Source organism: Ophidiomyces ophidiicola, assembly GCF_022830035.1.
Source record: "Ophidiomyces ophidiicola strain CBS 122913 chromosome Unknown scaffold_1, whole genome shotgun sequence".
In the NCBI taxonomy this organism is placed as follows: domain Eukaryota; kingdom Fungi; phylum Ascomycota; class Eurotiomycetes; order Onygenales; family Onygenaceae; genus Ophidiomyces; species Ophidiomyces ophidiicola.
This window is the reverse complement of record NW_026054641.1, coordinates 1,224,961-1,236,912: the sequence shown is the minus strand read 5'-3', so window position 1 is coordinate 1,236,912 and position 11,952 is coordinate 1,224,961. Positions and strand designations below refer to the sequence as shown.

General features: G+C 44.3%; 5 protein-coding genes and 1 non-coding gene across 6 annotated transcripts; 3 read left to right on the top strand and 3 right to left on the bottom strand.

Annotated features, from left to right (window-relative positions):
- Positions 1-1,357: 1,357 nt before the first annotated feature.
- LOZ57_000430 (uncharacterized protein) lies at positions 1,358-4,146 on the top strand (the record flags this gene model as incomplete). The annotated part of the gene is made up of 13 exons (XM_049249532.1): positions 1,358-1,548; positions 1,614-2,166; positions 2,218-2,652; positions 2,708-3,034; positions 3,089-3,191; positions 3,245-3,263; positions 3,322-3,352; positions 3,409-3,426; positions 3,477-3,505; positions 3,554-3,597; positions 3,650-3,729; positions 3,781-3,886; positions 3,944-4,146. The coding sequence occupies 13 exons, from the start codon at positions 1,358-1,360 to the stop codon at positions 4,144-4,146; spliced, it is 2,139 nt and encodes a 712-aa protein (XP_049111726.1).
- A 989-nt stretch (positions 4,147-5,135) lies between these two features.
- Positions 5,136-6,248, bottom strand: LOZ57_000429 (uncharacterized protein; the record flags this gene model as incomplete). Its single annotated transcript, XM_049249531.1, has 2 exons — positions 5,136-5,505; positions 5,794-6,248. The coding sequence occupies 2 exons, from the start codon at positions 6,246-6,248 to the stop codon at positions 5,136-5,138; spliced, it is 825 nt and encodes a 274-aa protein (XP_049111725.1).
- A 419-nt stretch (positions 6,249-6,667) lies between these two features.
- RMP1 (RNase MRP subunit) lies at positions 6,668-7,557 on the top strand (the record flags this gene model as incomplete). The annotated part of the gene is made up of 2 exons (XM_049249530.1): positions 6,668-6,951; positions 7,035-7,557. The coding sequence occupies 2 exons, from the start codon at positions 6,668-6,670 to the stop codon at positions 7,555-7,557; spliced, it is 807 nt and encodes a 268-aa protein (XP_049111724.1).
- A 744-nt stretch (positions 7,558-8,301) lies between these two features.
- On the bottom strand, positions 8,302-10,678 carry LAS21 (major facilitator super transporter protein; the record flags this gene model as incomplete). The annotated part of the gene is made up of 7 exons (XM_049249529.1): positions 8,302-8,809; positions 8,866-9,373; positions 9,427-9,797; positions 9,856-9,983; positions 10,038-10,329; positions 10,385-10,429; positions 10,485-10,678. 7 exons carry the CDS (start codon positions 10,676-10,678, stop codon positions 8,302-8,304), a joined length of 2,046 nt encoding a protein of 681 aa, XP_049111723.1.
- A 445-nt stretch (positions 10,679-11,123) lies between these two features.
- Positions 11,124-11,635, bottom strand: LOZ57_000426 (uncharacterized protein; the record flags this gene model as incomplete). The annotated part of the gene is made up of 3 exons (XM_049249528.1): positions 11,124-11,284; positions 11,358-11,402; positions 11,458-11,635. 3 exons carry the CDS (start codon positions 11,633-11,635, stop codon positions 11,124-11,126), a joined length of 384 nt encoding a protein of 127 aa, XP_049111722.1.
- Positions 11,636-11,819: 184 nt separating this feature from the next.
- LOZ57_000425 lies at positions 11,820-11,912 on the top strand. Its single transcript has one exon. It is a non-coding gene; the product is annotated as a tRNA-Ser (tRNA).
- The last annotated feature ends 40 nt before the right edge of the window (positions 11,913-11,952 follow it).

Genomic DNA, 11,952 nt, shown 5'->3' with positions numbered 1-11,952 from the left:
GCTATGTGATTACATAATCACCCAAGCTCACAACAGGGCAGTGCTTGGCATCAACTTCATTCGGAAACAGACATGAAAGTCCAAGATGACTTTGTTATTAGAGTGATTGAAGCAGCCAATAATCGAATGTCCAAGATATTTAATATCTTATAAAATCCCAGATACAAGCAATGTTTGTGTGAATTGGCGTAACTTCACCTGGACCTCCTAAACCCAGACGACGAGCCTGAGTTGTGGACCTGGACTAGCTAGCTATATGGGCACGAATGTATGTACTATCCATACATTCCCTGAGAAGTTTCCCCAGCCTTCTCATTTTCTTTTTTTTCCAACACTCTCTTTTCGGATGTGATGTCCTTCCGAGCCGTTCAAACCGTCAGCCGACTAGCTTGACAGTTTCTCCTTGTTGGATATCGGCTGTGTTATGTGGTACCGGCTGGAGAAGACAGTTCGAGGAATTAGGCGAGGTAGCTAGAGTGACAACTTGATATGAAGGTTATGCTCTTCATATCACTGTTTACTGCTACGGTTTGCTTTATTTTGTAGAAGCAGCTACAGAGTATAATCACGCTGGCATCTCTCTGTGGCATAAAACCAAATACCCATGGCACGGATGGCTGTCACTACGAGTAACATGCGTAAAATAGTGGTATATGGCGGTGCTCTCTGGGAGTCGAGCCGCTGCAGTCACTGGGTCCGCCGGCCTTCCCAAATAGGCATTGTTGTGGTGCGCGTTCTTTGAGCCCCTCACTTGCAGCCTCACACCCACCCCCTCATCTGTTCAAAGAAGCCTCCCAACCTCCAGCCCTCTGCTTGTGTTTTAACCCAGCTGGCGCTCTGTAAGCGCTCTCTCACGCAGAGCCTTCTTTCTCAAAGAGCTTCACTCTCCTAGTTCCCCCGTGACACATTACCCACTGCTCGCGCTACACTCTGTGTTGTGGCTGTTTGACTGCTGGAACCCTCCGTCGCGTCAGGCCGCGCACAATCTCACTCGCTTACCCCGATCTCATCTCATCTACCCAGTTTTTTCCCACAACACTGAGCTTTATATCGACATTCCGTCTTTTCCCAGCCATCTTTTTTCCTCCTAGGTCTCGGGTCTCTGCCCACCCTTCTCATTTCTCGTCTCTCCCCCTTTATCCTCCTCTTCCTTTTCTTATATCTCTTTCTTACCCCCATTCTTTTCTCTTCTCGCCCTGTAACAACATTTCGAATCCTCTATCCACCTCTATTTCCGTTTGAATCTTTTTTCGCTGCTGGTTCCATTTTTATTTCAGACATCAAACTTATCTAACTTCGCAAACTACATTTTTACCAACGTTCGGCCCATTTTCCCGCGTTCTGAAACTTCGTCAATATGAATCGTGGAAAGGTCTCTCCTGGTGCAGCCAGTAGCAATCATTCTTCTGATGAGGCCGCTTCTCGTAACGGCTCTCCTGAGACCAAGCTCACGGCGTTCTCTCCAGAGGACGTTCGTATGAAATCGCTCTTGGGCCACGGAACTGCGATTGACGCTTGCAACAATGAAGCCATGGCTTTTGCCTCAGTGTGAGTACTCCTCCTTTCCCTCTCTCAATATTTCAGACTATTCTAATCATTTTTTACCTCTAAAGCCATCGTGCTGGATTGGGAAATGATCCTTTTATTGGATCTGTTGGACGAGCTCAGCTCTCTCCTACTGCAAGCCCCTTTACTCCGGCAAGCTACATTCATCGTAGCCATTTGGGGAATGAATATGCTTCGGCATATTTGAATCACGACCTTGCTTCCCAGTCCAAAATGAGTTATTTGACTCTCAATTCGGAGCCAGAAACCCCATTTACCCCTAATGGGTCGCTTGCTCGTAACTCCCCGCCCCGTTTTGGGCCAATTGCTCCCGGTGGTGTAGTTTCCTCTGCACCGAAACAGATTGAGGTCCCCCAGCTAAATATGGGCTACCTGATGGCTACTTCGGTCCCAGAAACCCCATTTACTCCGAATGGGACGTTGGCTCGTAACTCGCCCCCTCGCTACGGTGCAATCGGCCAAATTCATGTCGCTTCTGATCTACAGCCTATTAGCTTTTGTCAGGTTGGCACTTTTGACAAAACTAATTGTAACCGCGCTTTCGTCATTGAGGGAGTTCCAAAGGATTTTGCCTATTTGACTATCGTTAATCTTTTTGAGGTAAGAAATACATAAATTTTCAAAATTTTCTATGCTAATAGTTCGTATCAGAAACGTACTTACAGTAGCCTGAAGGGCCCTATTCTTACTGAATTGGGGTCTCACGGCAGAATTTATGCGGCGTTTGCCGATAGTCGTGATGCTAGAGCCGTTTTTGAGAAAATAAACGCTATGTATCCGAATTGGCACTTCCATGGCTTGACTGCAAAAGAGTTTGCAGGGAAGCTTGATGCTACTCATGTCGCTTGGACCTCCGACTACGAAGGTCATATCCTCGTCTCAGTGTTTTATAATGGTAATAATCCTAGTGCCGATCCACGTGCTATTTCGCACAACTTCAAGACTACTCTTGAGAAATTCGGTGATATCAAGGCTTTTGCTACTATACCCACTGAGCAGAATCATGTTATCGATTTCCATGTCGAGTTTTTTGATACTCATGTAGCAGAAAATGTGGTTTCTGCCCTAGACGGTAGCTGTGTCAACGTAAGTTCTGGTACCAGTTTATTTTTGCTTGCCTTAGTTAACAGTCTTAATTCAGGGTTGGGTTCTTGATATCAAACTTTATAGACCTGATGCTACGGAGATTCCCTATGAATACAAGAAAAGATCCGATGCATTTGCGAAGCAAGCATTTGGAAGCCACAGCAATGCTATTGGCCACTCATGTATTGAGCTTAGTCCAACCGGTCGTTCAACTATTCCAATGGGTGACCCTGCTGGTGACTTGACTTGGTTTTGCAAATCTGATGATCCTTATTCTTATCTTCCTCGTCCCGACTTTGGACGTCGTAACGACAATCGGATTAATAACCAGAACTATGTTGATATTGAGAAAGTTCGGCTTGGCCTTGATGTCCGCACTACAGTGAGTAGCTTCCTCTATTGGTTTCCTAAGCTTTTACTTACTGCCAATGTATAGATCATGCTTCGCAATATTCCCAACAAAATCGATCAAGCTATGCTTAAACATATTGTTGATGAGACTAGTTTCGGGAAATACGACTTCATGTATTTGCGTATCGGTAAGTCATCCTATCAGCGTAGTAGATTATTCAAGTTCTAATAATTGCTCCAGACTTTGCCAATAACTGCAAGTTAGTTGCAAAGCAAATACCCTTTCGTTGGAGCTGTGTTTAACTTACATGCGATTAGTGTTGGTTATGCTTTTATCAACTTCGAGGATGTATGCTCACTCTCCCTACCATCTTTTTTATAAGCAAGTTACTAATTCTCAAGTAGCCAATTGATATTATCGATGTGAGTTGGGGACTGTGATACTTTAATTGTCATTTCCTAACTTTTTGTAGTTCGCCAATGCCCGTGCTGGCCGTACTTGGTACGATATTGCTGCGACAATTTTGTAGATTTCACTAACCTTAGATAGGAATTGCTTCAATAGTGATAAGGTCGCTGAAATATCCTATGCTAGTAAGTATCTTTCAAGCTTTTTCTTATATTATTCACTAACCACTCGCTATAGCCATTCAAGGAAGAGATTGCCTTGTTCAGAAGTTTCGCAATAGCTCGGTGATGCTTGAACACCCGTCATTCCGCCCAAAGGTATTTAATGTCTTTACCGTTCTTTAATAAACATTATCTGACTTCTTCTAGTTGTTCTATACTGGCATGGGACCTCTCGCTGGCACAGAAGAACGATTCCCTGGTCCCGATAACCCATCCAAAATGCGACGAAGCGTCGAAAATGCCGAGCACGTTGGTGTGTAATGTCCAATAACTTATATCTTTAACCCTTCTTAACACCCATAACTTTAAGGCCTTTTCGCACCAAGAGTCGGTCAACAGTATCGTGATGAGCAACGTCGTCGTCGATCTCAGTTTGATCGTGGAACTACCGCTGCTGAACGTGAAAATTTCTGGAGTCGGTCTCAACATCCTCGTCGTATGTCCCATGAAAATGGTAATATCCATGGCTATGTCCAAATCCCACGTCTGTGTGAGTTCCAGTATCACCACTAGATATTGAACATTGCTTGGACGAAACGACAACGCAATACGTTTGTAATATTTTACTCAAGGATTTCTACGATCAATGATCGATTATTTACTTATGTTTTGATTTTTGCTTTTACTTTCAGTTTTCTTGCTATTTCTGGTTTTTTTCTTCGGTTCCCGAGAGAGTCAGGGTTGCTCGTTTGCAAATTTGGGGGTGCTGCCAATTGTTGACAGGGATTTCAGAAACATCCATTGACTAGCCCTACCATATTTTATCTTTGGCGGCTTGGGTACGGTGCATCGGGTTTCCCTCTACATATTTTTCCGCATTTGGTTGCGAAAAATACACCGTTGGAAGCCTACACCTTATTTCTTACAACACAGTTCCCATGTCTAGGCCTAGCCCTTACGATTGCCCACTACTGACTCTTAACTGAAATTTCTTTTTTTTCCCTTCTCCCTTGTATTACTTATCTGACTCTGCTGGTTTTTATTACTTGTGGTTACAGTTCTGAGAATGTACCCTCTACGCCAACAAATGTCCACGACATTTGCACATGGCCACAATACTTTCGATTTTAGTTTGTTAATTCTCTGTTCGATCGTTTTCGTTTATTGCTCTTTGCTGGAAATTTTACGAGAAACACTGGGAGAATCTTGTACTGTACATACTTAGCTATGTGAAAGCCTCGATTCTCAAATCTCGAATGGAAATACAGTTCCATATATATTCTTTTAATCTTGTCGCCTACAGGGACTGTAAAGCGACTTTGATAGTCTGTAAAAAGTCATAGACAGATATACTAGAAACGATACTTGAAGCCATGATGTACGTATTATAAGTAAGTAATAGAATGCCTAGTTTGAAAGAGGTCAACAGCACTCGTATCAAGTGATATTTGGTAACTATGGGAATATTAGCTAGAAGTATTGAGTCTTTTGTAATTTCTATATCTATGTGTGTTATATGAGTATAAAAGTTCTAGACCAACGTCTTCAACAAAGATTTAAACCTACTGAGATTTTTCTCTCTCTTTAAAGCCCACCAACTTCCCTACCCAGTGCTCGTTGCCATTTTCCAAATCTTCCGCTATGAAATCCGCAATATGTTCCAATTTAGTCGTATAGCCAATCGTGTTAAAGATAATTTCAAGAGAGGATCCAATCCAAGGGATTCGGCCAACCCATAAGCGCGGCCATGCCGGTGGGACACCTTCTCCTGTTAGCAAGTTATGAGTCTCCGGCTGGGACAGTAGCTCGATTCCATTGCGTAGTGGGAGCATGACGGCGATGCAAACGAGGGTCCAGTGGAGTTTCGAAAGGGATATGGCGCTAATGAGCGTTCTTGTTTCATGATGTTGCTCGAAAGCTATATTAGGAAGACTATCTAGGGGTTAGCAGAAGGCGTCTATCATAGAGTGATGCGTAAGTAATAGGGACAGAAAGCAAGGCTGGCATTGGACTCGGCTTAGAATTCTCAAAAAAATCCCATTTATCGATCTCTTCAAGGTGCTTAGATTTTAAGGAATTAAGATGCTAGTCGAATACTCATATAATTCCTCCAGTTTAGTTAGAGTCTGCTGAAGTCAATGAAATTTCCTACTATCCAATGCACTCCAGGGTTTTTGATTGTGATTCTGTAGACGATTTATGAAGAAAAGAAATGCTCACTAGCTGCCAAGGGTATATGCCGGTTCACCCCTCATTAATAGAGATCTGGATCCAGCAGTGGAAGCATTACCCAGCGAAGGATAGTTCAACTCGCCAAACCCACAGAGAAAATGGGCTCGTATGGGAATCCCACGCTCCTCTCCAATTTCTATGGCAGCTTGAGATACAGCTCTGGCAATTTTCCGGAGCTGATGCTCCTTCCATGGCCACACCTGATTACCCGCGGTATCAACAACCGCGGTGCAATTGTGCTCACGGATAGCAGTCTTCAGCCTTTCGACGTCTGTAGCATCGCCGTGGAAAATCTTCACATGCACAAGCACGGATTCTGGTGCCAGAGTTTGGAGCTTTTGCGGAGAACGCACGTAGGCCACAACCTGATGGCCATGGACGAGAAGAGCTGGGATCAGGCGAAGGCCTAGATTTCCGGTTGCACCGAGGAGGAGGACACGCATTTTGTATTTTTATACAAAGACAATTACTAGATCAAAAAAACACCGGGTATTCAAAGCTTAAACGGATGACATTATCTAGGTTAAACGAAGAATAACCTGCTGGTTCTGGAGATGGGTTAGTAGACAAGATGAATACGACTAGCAGAATAATGGGAGAGGGGACGGAGTAGTATATGTAGCAATGGCCGGAGTTCAGCTAGTCGAGAATATTGAAATCACCATCGCGGATCAACGTTGGCTTCTCGTGCTCGAATATCCAGCGTCACCATTGACAAAAGCTTAGCGGCGCCAAGCCCTGCAGCGGCTTAACGTCACCTCCGGAGATTGAACCAGTTCATCCGGCCCGTTGAGCTCGGCCGCATCCAAGCTCCCGGCTCTCGATTCTGATGCTAGCTACTACGCATTCTACATGGATTGCTATGCCGAAGCGCTGCTCGCAAACAGCGATCCCACCCGCAGAGTCTTTTTTCTACATACGCGATAAGCTTCACCTTATCTACCACCACAACAAAAACCAGCACCGGAATATAAAGTGGTTTAAGTGGCTAGGGATTTTGAAACGATGGACAAATAAACTGGCTGTTGAGATCGAAACTACTCGGACTCGAGTGCATTTTGATTTGATGTTTGAGGACGACGAGTCTGAAAGTATACAATCCATTGCGGCGCATCTCGCTCGTAATATTGTGCCGAGATGCTATGGGTGCGTATCATTTTTCTCTGCCTAACTCTGCAACTAGCCCAGGTTACATTTCTGCAATAAACTGACATTCATCTGCTATGTAGATCATTTTCAAACATAGTCGCTGATAGACAATTTTCGGCCCTGGGTACCGTACTAATTGCTTTACTGGCTGAGCTTTCTAGCCTCCTTAAAATGCCGAATCTAAAGGATGATTCTATTGATATCTCGGACGTAAAACAGGCAGGCATTTATATGGATGTCAGTCTTGATAACACTGCCACGTCATCCCCTAAGTTACAGTCCAAAAACCATCCTCACGAGGATTTGGGAGAGGTCGTCCGTCGATCCCCCGGGGTGGAAGTATTGCCATCTAGGATAGTAAGAAAGGAGCATCAAGCTATCCCGGAGTCAAGTACTGCACCAGCGGCAGAGATAGATGCCAACCGATGCCAGGGAAAGAGAAAGTTTGTAGATAGCAGCGATGCCAATGCCAATGGCCAGGCTGCTCGAGACAGAAGCCCACTACAGGCCGACGCACACACAAAATCCAAAGACAAGCGAAAAAAGAAGAAGAAAAGGAAAAAGGGCGATGCGATCGATGATATCTTCGGGGCCTTCGGCTAAGCTTGTACTATATAGCCCCTGCGTATTCATGTATGTTACTCCTATTCTTTTGGGTCTATTTTCTATATACGAACGAATAAAAAAGCTCCAAAGAGTAAATAAAATCACCATCTCTGTAAGACGAGGGTGAAACGCAGAACATATATCATACAAAAAAACAATTAATTATATAGCCACCTCATGAGTCCGTCTCCCAACAAGATATTTACACCAACATGCTGCCCCAGTGCCCACGCGGCGCTGTAAAGAAACTTTGGCGAAAAGACAGTCCATATAAACAAGTGTGCCCGGAGGATTGTACATGCCACCATGACAGCCAACAGGCTCGTGGCTGTAAAAAGCGTCCATAGCTGTATATGAACATCTTGTTGTTTCTGCTTTTTCTTCTGTCCCTTTTCTCGAATCATACAATATGTGGCTGATACCCACCAAATGGACCCGGCCCAATTGCCAACAAATGTCAAAATTCCAACTAGTACGACATTGTAGCTGCTTACTCCATTGTATGCATTCGATAAATCCACAGATGAGATGGCGTTAGAGCCACCAAAAGCGAAAAACGAGGTGTATTGAAGGATTAATGAAGTTATGGAAATTTCGACACTGGATAGATCCATAGATGAGAGAAAGTCATATTGCAGTTGGAAAATTCCGAATAGAGGAATGTTGGTTGCCCGTGACTGGGTTAGAAGAAAGAGGCTTAGAATTGAATGAAAAGCGGATGCATAATCTAATGTATGTATATTAGCATTGCTGTAGATGATAATTGACCATAAACCCACCTGTTTGCTTCCCAGAATTTGCTTTTTTCGCTGCTTTCCTCTTTTGATACACATTATATATCAAGGCGACAGTTAGTCCAAGAAATATTACTCGAGCTTGCAAGAGAAGAGTGAAGCCCCGCACACTTTTCACTATAGAGTCAAGAACAGGTGTATAGCGAATCAACTCCGGGGCATCTGCTGAGGTAAAAGCGGCCTTAAATATGAACGCAAAGCTTGTCAACGGAAGATAAAGGGCCGTCGAGATGTTAAGTCTCTCTCGCGATCCCGGGACCCTCAATCGTTGGTAGATATCGGTATATGTAAGAAGAGCTAATATCCATAAAATATTCGGATACTCAGTGAAAAATGTTTTGGCGATATCGGGTTCTGTTGTAAATTTCTGGCCTGTCTGGTTCCAACGCCTGACTATTCGGGACAATGCACCAAATATTAAAGCACTCTTGAATTCGAATCGGCCCTCAGCCTTCCTACAGCTACAAGTATATTAGCACAAACCAATAGCAAGAAATAGGAGTGAACATACGTCTTGATATAAAGATAACCAGTCCATCCAGTCAAAATCCAGTACCAGAATTGTTGTTCCTCTTCCACATAGCTGCTCGCAAACATGAGAGCAAAGTAGCCAGCAATGGCTAGTATGAAATACTGTATTGCCCCCGATGCTCGGTTCAGCAGCAAAGGATCACAACACAAGATAATGCATAAAAATACAGCAGCTGCGGCTATCACAGTTCCATAGTATAGTCTTGCTAAAATGTAATTACTAGCAGCATTGCTCATGATAGTTTGCGCTGCGCGGGAGAATTCTATGAGAGACAACTCAGCTTCAGCAAGGAAGCTCCTATCACTTTTGCTCTGTTGTACTAGCTGAGATGCCTTCTGCCATCGACATTCCAGGCTAGTCAAATCAGCTGATGAATTTCTAGTATCGCAGTAGAGGTCAGAACGTGTATTAAATTTGGGAAACGTTTCCTTCACGACGTTTAAAATCTGTTCGGCGTTGCTATACAGCAGGTTCAGTCTTCGTGTATCTAGGTAAAAAATTAGCTGAAACTTTAGGGCCAATTACTGTATTCTGGCCTACCTTGGGGCCACAAGGAAAGAAATTCTGGTATAAAAACACCAAGATTGTTCAAGGAGACGGGAAAACCAAGCAGACCCGCCAAGGTCGGCGCAATATCGGATTGTTCCACCAAATGATAGTAATTGAGATCTTCAGATGGTATAGTTGGGCAATCATTTCCTTTGTGGAAGTGCCGAAACTTTGGTGATATGAATGTCAGTGCGGGCGATGTTTCCCCTGGGGATGCTCCGCCATGATTTCCTGCGTCAGTCATCCCGTGGTCGCCACACAGAACTAGGACCGTAGAAGAAAGATGAGCTTTCTCTTCCATTGCAGTATAGATTTCCTTCACAATAGAGTCCATTTCTCGCTGCTTAGGAACCATATATGGACTAGTAATCCATCAGATTAGCCGTCATACGATTTGGTACTGTTCGTCTAACAACACACCTATACGGCCCTGCCTTATGGCCGATATGATCAAGACCCAAGTAATGCATGATCATTGCGGACCAATCATCGTTTTGTAACTCTTCGGGGATATGACGGGTAACATTATTGTCCACCTCGACAAAATCCTAGTAAAATTTAGCCTACTGTACTTACAAATGGTAGCATTTGGTTATACAAACTGAAACAAAAAAGCTGGATGTTCCATCGTGTCGATGGAACATACCTGGGAATAGTTTGAGCCAGGTATCATCTCCGTACATCACAAGTCGCCCACCAGGCCGGGTCCTGATTTGTGCTAGCCATGTATCTTGATTTGCAAGAGTCGATGAAGTATCAGACTCTGCGAAATTTAGAATTACATCCAAAAAAGAAGGGACAGATCCTGTAGTTATGGCCTTTACACGTGGCATTGTGATTGTTGGGGAGCTGGCATGTGCAGTAAATGGCAGAGCATTGCCATTTCTTATCAATCTGTTTAACATCAGACACCCTTCATATGGCTGTCGGAATGGATTAAACTACTAACTCTTGAGTAAATTCAAAGCCCGAATAATTGGAATAGACAAAATCACTGTAAGGGTAAAAATGAGATGTAGTGTACAGCAATATGGTGCTTTATGATATACCTGCGTAAGGCGTCAACAACCATGAATATAACCTTGTCGAACGCCGCCGGAGGACGTTCACCATCTCCATTGAACGTGGCAAGTCCTGGGAGAAAGGGCTTATGGGGGAAAAAGCCACTGGCAAACAGAATCAAAGAAAGAGGGAAAAGAGCGACCGACACCAGGGTCGCAATAACCTTTGGGTTCAACGGCATCCTGTCCTGTCATAAGAAAGGGTCTCGCAAAATGGCAACGGAAATTGCAAAGAGGATGCGACTACACGGCCCTCGGTATGTCACCGTATTCCACACATGATGTCCGCTGCAGCTTGATCGTTGGCTGTTGATAGTGAGTGGTTTTGTTACCTTGCGGGCGACGCCCCTTTCTACCACTAAATAACTAGCTGCCTGACCGCCCAGAGCTCCAGGCCAATGAGAGACGAGTAAAAGTGTTTGAAAATATTCTGCCACAATGATTCGAGAAATAATATGTGAGAATTGGTTGGGAAAATGGATTTGGAAATTGTAGTACTGTATCTAAAACCGTAGGCAAAAAAAAAAAAAGAATCATGCTTTTGCGAGCCCTCCTTAACCCCAGACGCCATTGACTGCAAGTTCACTATGATCGAAATCGAAACAGCACCCGCCCTTTAAGCCACTCCTATTTCCTCTTGGGTGTTTTCTTCACCTTCCTAGGGTGTGGTTTAAAAGTAATGGAAGGCCGGGTTTTCCTTCGTGGTCTCTTTTGAATCCGACCCGTACGGCCTGATTCATCGCTAGATTTCGGTTTGGAAGAGTCGGGCGACTGGTCAATGTCCATGTCTGCAGGCCGGTGGATTAGTTAAGGCCATGATAAGTTTACGTTTAAGGCAAGTTGACGAAGGGAAAAACTGACCATCCTTTGTAGTGGTTGCTTTACCAGCTGAAGGCTCGGATGCGTCTACAACACAGTCGTTAGAGACATCCACAAGGCAGTATGAAACGGACGTAAATACCTATCAGATTGATTTCTGCATCCACCATATCGGCATCTTTCACCAGTTTTGCCGACGCCAAATCCTGAAGCTTTGCCGAGAGTCTTTCTGTTCTTCGATCAACAACGGGGCCAAACACTGTGGCCCGCAACTTGGCCTTGTTGCGCTTCTTGACACTAGATCGAGCACCTTTCGCCATTTTTCCCGGGCGAGGGGGCTATGCAATGGTGGACGGCGGGGAGCGGGGGCAACGAACAGAGGTCGCTGGGTATTTGGAGGTGCGTACGGAGAAGTAATAATAATACCTCCGAGATAGGAAAAAAAATCAATCAGGCTATTTTTGAGGCTGGTTAATAAGCCAAGGTACCCTGGGCACTAATACAGACACTGTGGCGGAGTGGTTAACGCGTTGGACTCGAATCATCGATTGTCATCCAATCTCTTCGGAGGCGCAGGTTCAAATCCTGCCGGTGTCGGGTTTTTTTATTTTTTTTTCGTAGCCCTAAAATACTAGGT